The sequence below is a fragment of the Talpa occidentalis genome, unplaced genomic scaffold, assembly GCF_014898055.3.
Source record: "Talpa occidentalis isolate TD23 unplaced genomic scaffold, MPIMG_talOcc4v2.1 talOcc4.6, whole genome shotgun sequence".
In the NCBI taxonomy this organism is placed as follows: Eukaryota; Metazoa; Chordata; class Mammalia; order Eulipotyphla; family Talpidae; genus Talpa; species Talpa occidentalis.
The window spans coordinates 83636968-83655220 of record NW_023604972.1 but is presented as its reverse complement, the minus strand read 5'-3'; the positions used below and the strand labels follow the sequence as shown (position 1 = coordinate 83655220).

The following is an 18253-nucleotide window of genomic DNA, read 5'->3' as shown; positions in this document are numbered from 1 at the left end:
GAAGCTCACAACTACTCAATACCACAGTAAAACTAAAGGTAATATACAATTTTTGCTGGACTTGTGGCTTCAGCCAGAAAGGTGATTAGAAACAAAAATAAATTAAAAGTAGAGATAACTGTGATACAATTTGGCTTCAGTCTCTCATCTCAACAAAAAACTGACTAAAGACTCATATAGAGGGCCTCCCCTGGTGGCGCAGGCGGTTGAGTGCAGAGCTGTGAAGCTGCCCGCAGCCTCTGCAGCGCCTGTTTGATTCCGGCTGGCCAGCGAGGGTCCCACATGGCGCTGCAGACCTCTCCTGTCATGCCCGCTGCTCCCCTCAGTAGTGTATTTCGTCAGTCTGTCTGTTCTGTACCCCGCTCTGTCTCTGGTGAATCCTCTCACTCTCCCACGTATCTGGCCTATACCCTGGTTCTTGTAGAAATAAAAATAAAAAAAATAAAAAAAGATTCATATAGGGCCTCCCCTGGTGGCGCAGTGGTTGAGCGCTGGGCCGCGAGGTTGCCCGCAGCCTCTGCGGCCCCGGTTCGTTCCCCCGGCCGCTGGCGAGGGAGAAAAAAAAAAAGATTCATATAGAACCAAACCTAACGACTTGATTATAATTCCTTTCCTTTTCTTGATGAAAAAGAAATAATAAAGACGAGGGGAATGGCCAGTCTATAACACTCACACAGAAGGAAAAGAAATTAGCTAACCTAAATATTATGAAAATACTAATTTTTATGTAATATTAATGAAAACATAACAGAGATTGATACTAAGCAGAAAGAAACTTCAAGGGTTATCAGACTAGAATGGGAGTTACTATTCCTCTAAGGCTCAGGACTAGCTGGTTTCATTTTTCTTTTGAGGTGGAAGACGGGGGTATCTGTGGTAATGTAAGTTAGAGCTTAAGTTAAGTAGACATGTGCAGAAGATTAAAGAGATAGCGTGACACTAATAACACATGAATTGTACATTGTTAGATTTGGAGTTTAGAACAGTAGAATTCAAGGATGACTAATACCATAGAGTAGTTGGCTAATATATGTTTGGAATGAATGAATGGATAGAAAACAAAGATTTATGACATGAGGTAATTGGAAATGCATTGATTTCTTAAGCAAAGGGACTTAGTTTATCCAGATAGGCAGGCCCCATCCCTAGTCTGAAGCCGCATCAGAGATATCCCCCCCTTTTTTTTTTGTGGGACCCTCGTGGGCGGCCGGGGAACGAATCGGTGCTGCAGAGGCTGCGGGCAGCCTTGCGGCCCAGCGCCCAACCGCTGAGCCACCAAGGGAGGCCCAGAGATATCCCCTTTTGATAGAGGATATTATCTTGCAAAAATGTCTGATATCTTAAATCTTTATTGACAGACTTTTTTCCCCAGTGGATATGTGGTCCTTTATGCTAAGACATGACTTAAAAAATATAGATACAGATATATACATATCTCTGTAGACTTACAGCTCTCTATCCCTCCTCTTACTCCCTACACCTCATCCTCTTCCCAACCTATATTTCCTGAGGAAAAGGGACTGGTTTCTTGCCATGTCCACTCTTTGCTTTTGTTTCAAAAGGCAGAAGAGTTCTCAATATTAATTTTATTTCACAATAACCTGAAGTGTCCCATTTCAGGAGATTCTGGACAGAATCCTAGAGTCAGCATTTTTATCCAGAATCCTGTAATATTGAAGTAGATTTTCTACAGTAGCACTTTAACAATGATTTTAGAAGAATAAGATCCAGTGGAGACTTAATGTTACATGGGGGTTTATCATCAAATATGCTATCAGGTGTGTTCTTTTTAAATAAATTCTTTTCAAGTTTTTTTTTTTTTTTTTTTTTTTTTGGACATAGAAAGTTAGGTGCTAGAGCAGAAAGTGGAGAGTTATTGTTTTAAAAACGTACCAGGGAAAAAGCAGATCAGAGACTGGCAATGAAAACAAAAGGCAGTGAAAATTAACTTAGCAGATCAGTAAAGAAGAAATGTGTTTTTTATCTGTGTGGTCAAGACCAAACACAATAAGAAAGAAATCAGCATGGGAGAATCTCTCTTATTTTTAAATAGATAGGTAGCAGAAGAGGTTTCCCTTCACAAGTCAACTGTGGAAAGCTGACAAGTAGGACTGGGTGGCATATGGAGGTGAGGTGGCAAACTGTGGAGCTAGAGAAGGGATGGGAGTGGAGGTCACTGGGCACTCAGGTCAGATCATCAACAAGGTGGATTTTAATGACATGGATATGAAATACTGTAGGTATAACCAGTACAGACCCCGGGTCTGCACAGACAATCTAAACATACCCAGCCTATCTTACCATAATTGAGAAGAATGAAAATGCTATTCAAATCCGTATTTACGTGTGACCGTGTGTGTGTGTGTGTATGGGGGGCTGATGGACAAGAAGTAGGGAACCAATGACAACCTGTTGGGATGTCATCAGTTTGTCTGCATATCCAATTTTCTGATCAGGCATTAGGAGTGTCAAGAAGTTAATCTCTCCAAACATGTTCACTTGTATTAATAACAGAGGTAAAGACGGAAACCTTTGAAAGGTCAGCCTTTACAAAGAAAAGTGGAAAAGAATAAATTCACATATTGAGAAAATGTTCTCTCTTTGGAACAAGGCAGCATACTCTTATGTTTAGTTCTGCTGTATGCATGCATATAGCTGTACATAAAATGTGATTTTTAAATATAGCATTTTATTGATTTATCATTGACCTATAATGCTGTTCAAATTTGGGGAGTGCAGCATCACACATTGATATGTGTTTATGCTCCATCACCCTCACCATGAAGTTCTAGTGTCTCTATCAAATTGACCCCTTATGCCTTTTCTTCCCACCCTCTTCCCCTCTAGTAACTCTCCAGTCTAAGAGTTATTTTTGTTGTCTTTTGTTAGTTTGCTTTGGTTATTTCACTTAAGAAAGTGTTCAGTAATTATCTTTCATTTTCTGACTTACTCTGTTTAATGTGATCATCTCAAGTTGCATCCATGTTGTTGCAAAAGGTAAGATTTCATCTTTTTAACAGATGAATAGTATTTCATTGAGTATATATTCCACAGTTTTATCCCATCATCTGCTAATGGTCATTTGGGTTGTTTCCACATCTTGGTTATTATGGATAATGCGTCTATGAAAATAGGGGTATACATATTTTTTCAAATTAATATTTCCATATTCTTTGAATAAATATCTAGAAGTGGTATTGCTGGATCACATGGCATTTCTATTTTTATTTTTTGGGGGAAGGATTTGATTTTTATAAGCACTTTGTCATGTCATTTAGTTCCTTTGAACTGCATGCTCATTTCATTTCAAATCTCTTACTGGTTCTTCGCCTCATTGGTCATTCTTTTACTTTCCCCACTGAGCCTAATCTTCACAGCCTAGCTCAAGTTCCACTTTTTACAAGATTTTCCTTAAGTATTAGAGTTTACTGACTTTTTCTATCTCTGAATTTAAATCATATGCAGGGATTACTGTCCATGCACCACCCTCATTCTCCTGAACTCAAGAGCAAGAGGTTTGCATTCAGGCAGTTCCCCCAAAATTACCATCAATGAATTACTAAGGCATATGCAGGTTGAGCCCTCCAGTACAGGACAGTTTTGGCTTCCTCCCCGGCATCCATCATATTCCACTTTTCCTATCATGAAAAAGCCACTGGTTGGATGAGGCTGACTCCTCTCTGGCCTCTAATAATGGGCCTTGACTGCCTAAATCAATCAGTGTAATTCCATCCCTCTATTACAGTGGTTGATTCAGGTGGAGACCTGTCGTCTGACCTGGTATAATCAGCATGGAGCTCAGGACGTTCGCTCATCTATAATGTGAGAATTCTCTCTTTATGGATCCTGTGGTGTGCAGATATGATGACTGGAACTGTTGGAATCAGTTTGCTCAATGCAGGGAAGGCAGTCTGAGGGGAACGCCAACACCCAGGAGAAGGTAGAGCCTCAGAATGGGAGCCAGAAATCTGATCAACCAGTGGCCAATGTCACAGTTCTTACATAAGTGTCCTTCTGACTTACAGCTCTTAATTTTTTGTCACCTCTGGAGGCTTCAGTCATTTGAGCCAACATATTTCCTTCAGAAAATAAGCCAGCGAAGAGGAGTTTTATTATTTGTTGAGTTTCTCCTATTTTTAAATCTTTAGGACACAGTACGTAATTTGTCTTCTTACAACCTAATTCATTTAGAAAAATAGCAGCCTTGTAAATTAATTATGTATTTTTGCTGCTTATGCCAATTCTAACCAGTCACAAGTGGTGAGATAATTAATTTAGAACTGTTTCTACCGCAATTTCTGTTCAAGACGATTAGTGTGCAATGCATTTAGATAGTCCTGATAGAGATGTCTTTTATTAATTTATATCATACATGTCTCAAATATCTATATCCATTCTAATTGTTTATAGACATATACAACAGAAGGCACTTTGCAAAAGATGATCTTTTGTTTAACTTTCCTCAGTTTCTATGGCAGTATATTAAATGCAGATACCTTTTCGATGAAACTGAAGAGACCCCAGTAGACATATGGATTTTAGCATCTCTGTAGTGTACATTTCTAAGCAGCACTGCAGCTGGATATAAAGTCGACATATTTCTGGATGGATCTCACCATCTTCTGGGCTGCAACAGAATGAAAGAGAAAAGCTGTGAGCATTCTCCAGATTTCCCTCATCAGCCATTTGTCTCAGCTCCGAGAGGGGAAAATGCTCAATAAAAAGATTCCTTAAAACCTTGAGTCTAAAATGTAGGACTTCCTGCTTTTAAGTCAGTGGCCAATGTCACAGTTCTTACATAAGTATCTTTCTGACCTACAGCTCTCAGTTTTTTCCCCCATCAGCAGCAGATTTCTGCTAGAAGCATCAAACCATAAATGTTTTAAGTATTTGAAAATAACAAATATTTTCAATTAAATTGTTGGAACAAATTTCCTAAATCTAATTTAAATCATAAGAATATCCTATCCTGCCAGGAGATATTAAAAACTCTGATTTTTAGAGAAACTAATGAAGAGCTATTCAATCACAAGTTAGAAGGTAGTTTAGGATTAAGACCCCAGCATAATATGATTAGTGAGCCAGGATACAAATTATTTTTACCAGGGCCATTTTTGTCAGTGTAAACAATATTCTTTATTATTTTATGTGGTTAGTTTATAAAAGACCAAATGTTTTTAATGAAAATACAAATTTTTAAAAAATAGAGTAATAAAATTCTAATAATTGTGTTTAATTAAGTTAAAGAAACATTGTACTTGTGCTCTAAATGTATTCTAAAGTCCTTGAGCCTTTCTCAATTAATCATGACAAAGCATGTATGTGTGAATATGATAAAAGAAGGAATGATCACTTTAATTTTTTTGATTAAGGGGAGAGAAACTAATTGTCGATAAAACTATTTTATATGCAACTAAAATAGCATGTGTTGGATAAGGCAAACTAAATAAAAAGGGATGAAGTTTAGCAATAGATTAGAAATGGAAGAAGTCTAAAAGTGAACTGTCAAACGTCCTGATGTGTTATTTTTATTTCATCACCGTTCATTTAAAATGCAATGAAATCTGATTAAACAATGTGGCATTTGGATTTGATTCATTTGTAAAGTGGGTCAGTGGTAAATGTCAGGAGTAATTAATAGAAAAGGTGGTGGCTTCATTTTTATTTAAGTTCTGGAATCACAGTAAAAAGAATTTATACTTATACAGTCCTTTACCTTGATAACTATCATTATAATCATAATAATTCTTAGTGATCATTTTCAACACTTATTTAGTAGATGAGCCATTTTATTTAACTAAATGGCTTATAGAACACAGAAAAATGCAACATTCTTTGTCTTTGTACAGTGATAGCTGCACAGTCATTCTGTGTCTTTCTTTTGCCCAATAGAACAAAATGCCTAAAAGAGTTTACATGCAAAATTTTGTTTTATCTGAGAAATAAAAACTACCTTACTTTCTCATTTGAGTCTCATGGCTCCAGCCCTAGGCCAACATTGGAAGCAAGAGAATCTTGGCAAAAGTCCTAGATTTTCTTTGAGAACTTCCCCCACAGGTACCTTTTACCCTCATGCTATCTCAAGATCCTTGGAATTCCTCTATCCACCCTCCACCCTTTCTCTCTCTCTCTCTCTCTCTCTCTCTCACACACACACACACACACACACACACACACACATCACTCATTTCATCTCATCTTTGACCTTTCAAAATGACACTCTTTCTTGGCACTGCTGGGCTCTGAAGAAATAATTGGCATTAATGGTTCATTTAATAAAAAAAAAATGCTGATCTAGAACCTGCTAATACATTGATTTTGATAGAAACATTTGAAGAATGTGTCTTATCCCAAAGGCAGCTAGAGAGAAAATATTTTAAGCAGGCAGGTCTTCTCTGTACTGCTTCTTCATCATCCCAATCATAGCTGTCTGTTTTCGCCCACACATAACATGGGCTCTGGTGGCTCATATGCAGATTTTTCAAACCTATAATAAATCTGTTGTATGTATTGTACATTTGATGAGTGGGACAATTAGCCAGTGCAGTGTCATTCCAAACCATGGAGTATACTTATTTTCAGAAGTACAAAATATGTGCCTAGTGGCTTAGTTCCCAAAATATGCAAAATTCATATATAGATGACATTTTATGTAATTTAAACAAATGACAACCATATTAACATATCTTAAGAGCCAGAATATTTTATTTATTATTTTACAGCTAGACAGAGAGAAAATTATGTATTAAATGCTTCTGAAAAAAAGGCAAGTCAGAACAGAGATTAATTCCTAATTCTTAACAATTTCTTGGTGCCATCTCCCAATGCCTCTGTAGCCAGTGGAGATTCTGGAAGCTATGGAAGCATTATGTCCTTCATAAATGTTATGGGAAACAACTCAATATGTTCTATCAGAAATAAAATCTGCCTAGTGAAAATTTACTTGTGCTAATGTTGCCTTATAAGTGTTCTAGTTAAAAAGTCATGTATCCACTCATATATTATCCTTTAATATCTTGGAAAATTGAGAAAAAGGAGCTAGTTAAAGAGCAGTGAAAAGTTAAGATGTCTTTTATGTTTGTGTTTCACAATGCCTTGATCAGGTTACCAAAAGTTCATTAAAAGGCCAATGTCCAAATGAATTATAATATGTCTAATGTTATAAGCAGTGGGTTGAAATACATTTTTGAGAAGCAAGAACATTTAGGTTATTTTCATAACAAATGAGTAAGTGTCAGAGCATGGAGAATAGCAGAAAGGCCAAGAAAACAGCAGTTTAAAAATTGAAACCTCCTAGGGATAAGTTATGGGCCTATGGAAGAAACATTTACATTAAAACAAAACTAGACCTATGGACTTTCTCCAGGAAATGGGAGCAACTTATCTTGGAGGTCACTTTACCACACATGGCATGCTTGGTCTAGAATGATTCACTCCTATTAATCAAGTTTAGGTCTATGAGAGTTGTCCCTGAGCTGATGATCATTCAATTCAGTCAAAGAAATTTTATGAGGTAGTGACAAGGAGGTGATTATTTTTTTCTACTGAGCATAAGTCAAGAGCTAACTTGATTATTTTGAGTAATTTGAAAACCTTAATAATAACAGAAAAAATATCCCCCAAATCAACTTCAGCAATTTAGAGTTGAAGTTGAAGCCAAAAACATTAAAAATAACTGCCAAATTATGAATCTTTCAACCAACCTCTTAAAGGATGAGAATCAGGATTTAATGACTTAATCATATGGTTTAGCAAACCTGAACTGATGTGGTAATAGGGAGCCATGAAGACAGATACTGCCTAGTTGCCACTTGATCATGGAAATGCTTTTCATTGTGGTACTCTTATTTTTAATTCAAAAAGTAGTATGATGAGTACCCACTAGAATGGCTAAAATTAAAAAGACTGATAATACCAATTATTGGTAGACTCTCATGCATTCCCGGTGGGAGTTAAAATGGTACAACTCCTATGAAAAAAATTCTGGAAGTTCTTATGAAACTAAACATATACTTACCCCTATGACCTGGCAATTCCATTCCTAGGTATTCATGTCAAAGACATGAAAAATAATACACAAAAAGTCCTCTTTAAGAATGTTCATAGTAGTTTTATTTAGAATAACCAAAAACTGGCAACAGTCCAGCTGGACTGTCTATTAGAAGAAAAGTGAATAAAGAACCTAGTACATTCCTCCAATAAACTAATATCCAGCAATTAAAAGGAGTAAACTCCTGACACCCAAAACAACATGAAATAGTCTCAAAAACATGGTCTCAAAGTAGAAAATATACAGACTAGATACCATAAGACTCCATTTACAAGAAGTTCCAGAGCAGATGAGACAAAGCAACAGGGACAGATATTAGACCAACGGTGGAGAGAGATCTGACTGGGCATGAGAGTAATATTCCAAATCTAGCTAGAGGTATGAATTACCTGGATGTAAATATTTGGCATAACGTACTGAAAGGTACACTTAAGATTTGGGCATTGGATTAAATGTGAGCTAAAGAAAATGAGAAACAAATATCGAACTCTAGTTAATAATATGCACAAACTTAGGGGTAGTTTACTGATACCTGAAACTTCAGAAAAATGCAGGTTGGATAGGAGATGGACAGACACCTAGATATGTGGTTTAGCAAGTAAAATAAAATGTTGTTTTGCTGTATTTTGTAGCCCCCTCAGCTGTGAAATATGTAGACGATGGATTTTTCACTTGATGTCCAAGGACTCACATTTCCTTAATTACATAGCATAAATTGAACATACCAACTGGGAAGTTTCATGACAGTAAGGTCAACTTCAAGAATGAAACAGGGATTTTTAGTTATAAAATGACAGGGCCCAGAATCTGTCTGCTCTTTTGCCTAGATTGCCAGACTTTGTTGTTCTCTGCAGCTGCTAAAAGCTTTTTAAAAACCAGAGAAATGTTTGTTGTTTTGAAGGTCTGTCTCTAATGTAATGGTTTATATATTTAGTTGAAGGAAGTGAGACATAATAAAAGGAAAATGGGTTCTGGAGTCATAAAACTTAGCTCTAAATATAGACTTAGCTGCTTAGAATTGTGGTCTTAGGAAAATTTTAACTTCTCTGGGCCTCAGTCTCCTCAGCTGTGAAACAGGTATAATTACTATTCACAACTGAAGTACCTCCAGTTTGTTGCAAAAATCAGATGAGCTCATGTGTGGGTAAACAAGTAGAAACTGTGAAGATTGTTAGAAGTTGGCTGCAATCCATCTTAACACATCAAAATTGTGTTTACTTAACTTTAAACTTGCATATGGTCTTTAGCTTTATCTGCTATTCTATTATATTATTTGCTTACAGTTCCCAAATGTGAACCATGGTTAGATAAACAGGCCATTAGGCCTAGAAAAAAAGGTGTCACCTCATTGACAACTACTCAGCATTTCATAGTCTCAGATGATGACAGAAAAACACTTGGGGGCTGTCAACCAGCAGAGATGGAAACCAGAAATCCTGTTGCAGAAAACTACCCAAGTTTGTCTTTTCAAAATCAATTCTGTTGTTGGCTACTAAGTCAAAAGGAAAGAAGCATAATGGGACTGAGGAGGTGGGAGTGAGTGGAGAGGGGGTAGATAAAAGGATGATATTCTTTGCTCTATTTTTCAGAGCAAATAGCTAGAGACAAAAGGGATTAAATGACTAACTTAAGGGTAACGATCTCCAGGGTATCTTTTCAAATACCCCCATGGTTTCCTCAGATGGGTTCTACTTAGAAGGATACCCAAATTCTGTTCCAAATTCACACGGCACAGAGCCCAGAACCCAGCCTTTATGTGGTTTCTGTGAAGGAGACTTCTCAAGGTGGCCCTGTAAGTTTATGTAATCAATGGATAGAGGGCAGGGGAGGGCCCACAAGCATACACGCCTCTGTGTGGGTGACCCAGTTGTTATTTTTGGTTTTAAGTTCTAAAAGGTGATTACAGGATCTATCCAAGTTTATAAACAGAGAACAGATACCAGGCACCTATTAAATGACTACACTATTTTTTTTTTTTTGTTTTACCAGAACATGTACAGCAATTAAAACAGAATCAGAAGAGAATTAAAACATTTTTCAAAGTATATATATAATAGTTGACTCTCCTTATTGTCTCCATTTGTCTCATAATCTTCCTCTAGAGAGTTTTCATGAAATTTATTTCTTAGGTGGAAACCTCTTGCATTTTCTTCATAGAAAGTTATAGCAAATTTGGTTCCCCAGGAGCCTTTGAAGACATAATTGCAGTAATTCCCTCCCTTCACAGCTTGCCATTTCATGGGAACATGAGGCACGGTGTATTCCTTGCCACTGAACATGAGTTGGGATCAAACTCTGCCCTGGAGCTATTTTGGTTCACTCAGAAATGAAATGACTTTTAACAACAAAGTGAAACCTGAAGTGCAACTGAATTATCTTTGGGTGGTGACCTTGGGTACTTTTATGTAAAGAAACACAGCTCAGAGAGGCCAGCACCTTCTATGATGTAGGGGCATATTCTGGTCTTCTCTCCCAGTTGCTTTTAGTTTTCCCCTTGGCAGGACCTTTGGCATTTCCTCATGATACAATTGGGAGAGCTGCTAATGAATGGACGTAAGGTGTTACCAAGCACCATAAGCATTTCTTTTTCACTTAAACAGTGGAAAATATAAACACTTAAAAAATCAAGAGCTATCAGTTTCCGGACATTACATTACTTGTAATAACAAGACCAAAAATAATACTATTGAATTATAATCTTTTTTTTTTAACCTGAAATGTTACTGTTTAAGGTATTACAGAGGAGAGTTGGGAATAGGTAGTGACTTTTGTGGTGATTAGGAAGGGTTTGGGGGACATGTTCAGCACATTAGTGGTCAAAAAGGTATATGGGCTACACATCAGAACGTCTTTTTCTTGATACTTGAAACCCATGCTATTGATCAGGAGAAAACTAATCTACAAGGCAGTATTTCTTCAATATTCAAAATAAAATATCTTTTTTATTTTGTCCTGGCCTTTCCCCACACCTTTCTATTCATTTTTAAAAAATTAATTTATTTTATTTATGCACAGAAGAATAGAATTGGGGTATAGGACAGAGGTTAGGGGGCAGTTGAGAGGATTCACCAGAGACAGAGTGGGGAGCAGAACAGGCAGAGAGACTGAAAACACTGCTGAGGGGAAAAGTAAGTGAGACAGGAGAGGTCTGCTGTTCCATGTGGGTCAACTCCCTGGCCAGGGATCGAACTCAGGCCTATGTGTTGGACCATTACAGCTGAGACTTAACCCCTAGGCCACCAGGGAGGCCCTATTTCCATATTTTAATAAGGAAAATATTTTGGCATCTAAAAATTAAGATTTTCAATATGATACTGTTACCTGAAACCAGTGATCTCCAAAGTTCAGTTATGTGTGTTATACTGGAAAGAATTCAACTAATTAATTTTTATTATATTCAAAATTAGCATTTACTTTTTCCTCATCACATGTAACTGTAACAATACAAAATGTTGATCAACACTGTAAGAGTTAATTATGACATATCAATTATATTAGTTATACAGTCACAGAATAATTGTAAAGTCCATTGTGTGGGTCAATTCCAATGGCCTCTCTTTTATGTGAGATACTTTATCTAGAGTGATGTTCTCGGAGGTGACAAAAGACCATGAGTGTCCAAAATATGGACAGGCCTGAAATTCTATTCTTTAGACCGACAAAAATGTTAAGCCAGAAATGTTGTCTGGGTAGGGTTTAGGGTAGAAACATGACATCTATTTATCATATTAATAACAATAGCAAATATATATAGCTTCTATCAGGCTTCAGTGCTGCCAGATTAGCTCTCTGGTTCATTCTTTAGATTTCAGAAAGGATTTAGAGAAGAATTAGGCCTTTTTTAAAATGGTATTTTGCAGCCTGAATTTTTAGCTTAAAAATTCCTGCCCAACATAGACATACTTTAAATATTGTATCTAATAGGATTCCACGGTGTCATTCTGTCATTCTATTGGCATGCGATGATAATTTATATTTTTTGCATAACTCAGAAGATGATACTTCATGCCAATGTGAAAATGTGCATTTCTAGACAGATGTCAGAGCTATTTTCTACAAAAAGGCAGAAAGCTTGATGCAAACAGAAGAGACCAGTACATGGAAAACACCCTATTCTATCATCAGTTTTTTCACTGGTTTGTCAATTTCTTGAGTTCAGAAAGTTTATCTTATTTATCGTTATAACCTCCAACACTTAACAGATTGTCTGGTTCTCAAACAATTCACCAGTTCACCATGGTGCCAACGCAATGGAGGAGACCGAGCTGGTGCTCCACCAGTGCTGCTTCTGCCACTGTGAGCCCCATTTCAACATTAGAAATTGTTTTTTTCAGAGTTTCTTTTCTTTCAACCCTCTTTTTTTCTTTTAACTATTTTCAAAAAACAGAGGCATGTGAACAGACACTTAACACAGATAAATAAAAAGAGAAAAAGACGACATACTAATAACAGAGGTATTCATTATTAACGTGGGTATATTTCCTCTGAGATTAACAACCTCAGGAACAATGAGGTTTTGCCCATTGTTTGTTTCTCTCCCCTGTGTGATGATGCCTGGCTCATGGAAGGCTCATTGAAATGAATTAAAATGAACGTTCGAAACTTGCAGAGGGTGGCCAGCCGGGCGCTAAACAGGATGGGTCATGTATGGAACAGGTACTGCTATCAAAGGGGCAAGGCTAGTAAATTCATGTTCAAGTTGGTAAGGAATCTGAGGAGGGCCCATTTGGCTGCAGTATTTCACGTTTCCTCCAAGGAAGGAAAAAATATTAACAGCCTCCACATGAAGCATAAAAGGTCTAGAGTCGAACAATTCTGGGTTTATATTCCTATTTCATCACTAATAATCTAGAGACTGGGAAAATTTCTTAACCTCTCAGTACCTCAAATACTGGCTTAGATGAGTTACTGCCCATGTCATTGCATTATTAGAAAGATTTAGGTGAAACAGTATGTGGAGACTATACAGTATGGTCATAAGAAGCACAAATGAATGGAGATGTGGTCCAGGGACGTGATTTCTGTGTATTATGTCTAGACTTTTTTAGACCTTTGTTACAGACTTCCTTCCTCCTTAATTATTACTAATTTCAATAATATTATTAATATTCTGCTGTTCAGAAAAGGGTGAATTTAGGGGAAAAAAGAAAAACATTACTTTTTCTGAAGTCCTTTTTATTTTTCTTAAAGATTTATTTTATTTATTTATGCATACAAGAATGGAGGTGCAGGGGTGAGAGGATTCATCAGAGACAGTGGGGGGCAGGCAGACTGACTGAAATATACTGCCGAGGGGCGCAGTGGGTGAGACAGGAGAGTTCTACTGCACCATGCGGGTTAGCTCCCTTGCCAGGGATGAACTCAGGTTGCAGTGGCTGCAGATAGCTTCATAGTGCTGATTTAACCCCTTGTGACACCAGGGAGACCCTGAAGTCATTTTAAAGAGTTCATGGAAACTCATGGTTATCCTATGGTGTTTTATTTTATGATAACATACCATAAAGTCTCCTTTAGTACAAATTAATTTTTCTGAATGGTGATAGAAAACTGGCAATGTTTCATTCCTTCCTTGATATTGGTATCATTTTATTGCCCTCAAATTTCCAACTAAATGGCACCACCATGGAGAGCTAGCTACATGTAATTTTTTCTCTCTTAACGATGAAATAAAATGAAACATTAGGTGACACATGATGAAAGGGCTCTGTACCTTTGCCAATGGTTAGCTCAGGAGCAGAAACAGCTCTTCAAGGCAGACAGATATATGGCAAGAGGAGACAGAGATTAACGAATATTTAGGTCAGTCTCTCCAATGGAGGCATTATTTTTGATTTGCAAAATAGCATTATATAAGATCATCAGGCTTTATCTGGGGGAAAAAGGATTGTGAACTTCACTGACAAGAGTTGAGGGTAAGTAAGTCCACACTTTTTATTTCTGGACATTTGATTCAACATAAGTAAAATCCAATATAACTAAATGGAAATTTACTAAGTACCAGATACCAAGCTAAGCACTTACATCTCATTTAATTCTCAAAATGAGTCTATGGCCTATGAAGTGGTTACTGTCCTTAGCCTTAATACACTGACTGAAGGAAGTGAGGTTTAAGAGAGGTTGTAGAACTTATTCAAGGTCATGCAAATAATAAATGCAGCGATAATACTTTAACCTTTATTCATGCTTTTAACTGCTATAGAATCTTACTAAAACTGAGTGCTCAGGAACTAAACTGTGGTTTATATGGGCTCATTCATCCCATACATAGTTATTGGGAGCATACTTTATACAAAATATTGTGTTGGCAATGAAATAATCATTTTATTCTACTTGTCCTTTGTCAAAGTACTTAACTATTGTGGTTTAAAAGTCAGTCCGACTCCTAGTTCTCCCATTTTCCCATTTGTAATTATTGCACAATGATATTTTATGCCTAACTCAGGGAAATGCAAAATACAAAGAGAGTGTTAAGTATTTATAACACAGGAGGCCACATCAGGCTAAGCAGTCTGGAAAATTGCTACTTTACAGGGTGCCCTTTAACCCCTCCAGGAATCCCTCTAACTAAGCAAAATAGTGAAAGTTGGAAAAGGGTGTGATATGGAGTGGGAATAGAATCCTCTTTCTAGCTCTTTGTGTCCTCTTCTGTCTGCACAAAAGCAAATTAATTAAGAAGGAAGCAGGAAGGTGCCATTGATGCTGTTCATGGGCATCATTATCCTCTATTTTACTCAAGGAAAGAATCCAGGATGCAAAAACAGATGGGAGTATCCAAATATCACTGCAATTAAAAATTAATTAATTAAAAAAGAATAATCTGGTAAAAGAGTTCTGTATTAAAATTCATTTGAAAGAAAAAGATTGGCCATGAAGAGTTCATAATTTACATATTGAAAACAATAAAATTAAGGAACAAATTAAGGAATAAATTGGGAAATATAAAAAGAATCCAGGATGCAGTGCTGAGGTATCTCTTTATCATTTTACTGAGAATGTGACTCTTCTCAGCACCAGAGAAGTGAATATTATAAATTATTTGCAAAGTGTTTTAGAAGCAAGAAGTAGAATAAATATATTGATGCAAATACGTGACAGTGCTGGTGGTTAATGGCATCAATGGGTTTGGAACATAAGAGATTCAAACTATTAGAAAACTAGTCTTCAAACTTTGTATACCATGTATCCCTAAGAAAAAATTAAACATGCACTTGTTATCACAATATGTATTTGTTGATAAATTATCCAGATACAATGATACTGTTACGGAGCAGCCCTGATATAAAACAGGTTGCCTGGCTGTGGGTCCTCACCCGCGCTAAAAAGGACTTATTAATACTCCACTGCATGCACACACAAAAGGTTAATAAAAGGTTTATTTACAAGGGAAAAGGAATTGAGGAAATGTACAACTCAGGGAGAAAATAGGGAAATAAAGTCTTTAATGTGTCCTACCCGATCCGCCGACCCGGAAACCCAAAGGCACTCTCAGAGCTGGCCACTCGCTGCGAGCTGGCGGAGAGCCAAAATGGGGAATCCCCCAAGGCCCACGTGTCTGGTTTTTATACCAAACCTGGCTGCTTAACCCCACCCTCAGGTCCCAGCCACCTTCCCTTTGGTGGTGATGGGATGTGTAGTTCCCAGTGTCTTTGGCTTTGGCCTGGGGTGGGGGGTGGAGTCCACAGAGCCTGTATGGAATTAGCTTTAGGACAACCTTTTCCCCCTAACAATCCCCCCCTTTCACTTTTTGCCACCATTTCCATGGTGATGAAGATCGAATATATGGATGTTGGAATGTAGTCTCCCCCTAACAATACTAACACGTTTGGCATACCAAAAGCAGGCACAGTTAGAAATTAGAAAGGATAATATTGAGTGTTTCACATCATCTTGCACATGTTACTTTGAAGCCCACAGGCTTAGAATGGACATTCTCAAATCAACTGTCATTGGAATCACCTGAAAGGCTTATACACCACAAATGCTGGACTCCACCTCTGGAGTTTTCAGTTCAATATGTCTGCACTGAGGCCTGATCATTTCTTTCCAATGAGTTATAAGTTGATCCAGGAACCACACTTTGAGAACCAAAGGTTGAGCATGTTGCAGGCATAATGCTTATTAAAGTGGGAAGGCACTTAGCATCCAAAAGAAAGAAGCAGTCATGTTGGCATGCTAGTGATAAGGCTGATATTTAACCAAATGATCCTGTGGAGTGTTCCCAAATCATAACACAGAGCCATAGAGCTAATTCCATTAAGCAAAAGAGTCACTTCTGTAAATATCCAAGTACATTCCAGGCACATGGGGAGAAAGCTGTTTCAGATGACATTCAGGATACACATTAGAGAAACCTTAATAAATAGATCCAAACCCACACCTTAGCTCAGACTTCAGCAGATGAAAGACTATAGGAGGCTCCAGGACTGCAGTGATAGGGTGCCCTGCATGACAAGCACCCCTGAGAAGCCGAGCATTGCTTGGCAGTTTACTCTGAAAGACCTCCTGGAGGGTGTGCATTGAAGTTGCAAATCCTATTTGGTTTGCACTCCAGGTTTTACAGGGCAAGGTTTTATCCTAATTTTTAAAATGTCTTGTTTTAAAACTTTTGCTTCATTTTGGCCTTCTTTCATTTCCTGTCCTTGAAATCATGATGCAACACTCTTAATGGGAACTAACATCTTATTGCAAATCAAAGGAAATACAGCAATACCCACTTTACAAATTAGTATATGAGTTAACAAAGAGCCCCACATGGTGAGATGACTGGAACAAGGCACTGTTCCAGGCAAGGGCTAGAACAATACCGCTTAACTCAGAAGCTCTCATGCCTCCTGCTCTGAACAAATCACTTACAGGGGTGCTCCTTTGGAAGTGCTCCTTTGGGGACATCAGAGATTCACATACATTCCAGCTCAATGTATCACAATGCCAGGGATCATCACATATACCCAATGTGCTTCCAGTTGATGAAAATCACTTGAAGGATGTGATGCTGCAGTATCGACAGGGGCCTGCGGTCTTAGCGAAAGGATGGCATGATGGCCCCTGTCTGCCATTGTTAAAGGTAAAAATCTTGATTGTTTCTTTGAGCCTGACACAAAAAGCACTTGTATCAAGGTTGGGGGACATCATTCAGTAGAGTGTAGCAGGGAAACTGGAAAAGTTGCTTCCAACAGGGAATGAAAGAATAATAGAAAAAAGTCTGACAGACAATAAGACAGAGGGAAAAAGGACCAATGGGGGACAAATCTGCTTGGGTATGTGTGGGAATCCTCACAAGTGGAAGGTTATACAGGCTGGCTGCTAATGCTGAAGGTGAAACATCTTACAGAACACAGCCCCCTGTCTTTTCCAAGGATCTAGGTAGGCAGGGATTAATTTCTAGTGAATTTTTACACTATTTCTTGCTGTCTTGTTTCTGTCTGTGCTTTTTAAAAACAGTCCAGTTCCACCTTTAAAAGAGTGTCATTTCTTTTCCAAGGTCACTGCTTAGACTAGTGTATGCTGAAGCTAATTTCTAAAACATGAATATGTGAAGTCTCCAAGCAATAGACACAAAATCAGTTTCCTCTACAATGAATTATGAAAGGCAGTTTCCTTTGCAATTTAAACATGTCTAATTAGATACAAATCTTGAAATATTTTTCTTCTCTCACCACTCTATCCTTTACACACACACTCACACAGAGATTTCTTTTTTAAGTCAAGCACACAGTGTTCTACCAGAAAAGAATAATATCAAATAAAAATAATAGCAGGGATTAGGAAAAATAATCACTCAGTCTACATGGAGCTGAGAGGAAAACTTAGAAAACAAAGAGTAAGAAGTTGTAGGGCAATTTCCCCAAATGTCAAGCAATGTTATACTTGGTTGCTCTTTGAATATGAGAAAATAACATTATGGGAAATGAAAGGATTTTTTACATGAAAAGTAAAGCTTTACTTTTATGACATTTTTCTAAAATTTTGACCATCTGGATATTTATTTTTCTGAATTAGAATCATTGTAGCTTAATTTTATCATTTTTATTTTTTAGATTATCATTATATTATAGATCATTTTCCCATTAAATATTTCAACAAGGTAATGTGGGGAAAAAACAAACAGTACATGTGCAGAAGAGGAAATATTAAAGGTTAATAGATACATGGAAAAAATACTCAGTCTCATTAGTTATCAGGGAAATGCAAATTTAAATCAGT

General features: G+C 37.3%; 1 protein-coding gene across 2 annotated transcripts in view; it reads right to left on the bottom strand.

Moving 5' to 3' along the window:
* The window catches only part of RGS7BP (regulator of G protein signaling 7 binding protein), a 91138-nt gene that overhangs the window by 27870 nt on the left and 45015 nt on the right, over window positions 1-18253 (bottom strand). For both annotated transcript variants that reach the window (XM_037530024.2, XM_037530025.1), the window contains exon 3: window positions 4497-4627. In XM_037530024.2, coding sequence (XP_037385921.1) covers window positions 4497-4627 — 131 coding nt within the window. The remainder of the gene's footprint in view (window positions 1-4496; window positions 4628-18253) is intronic.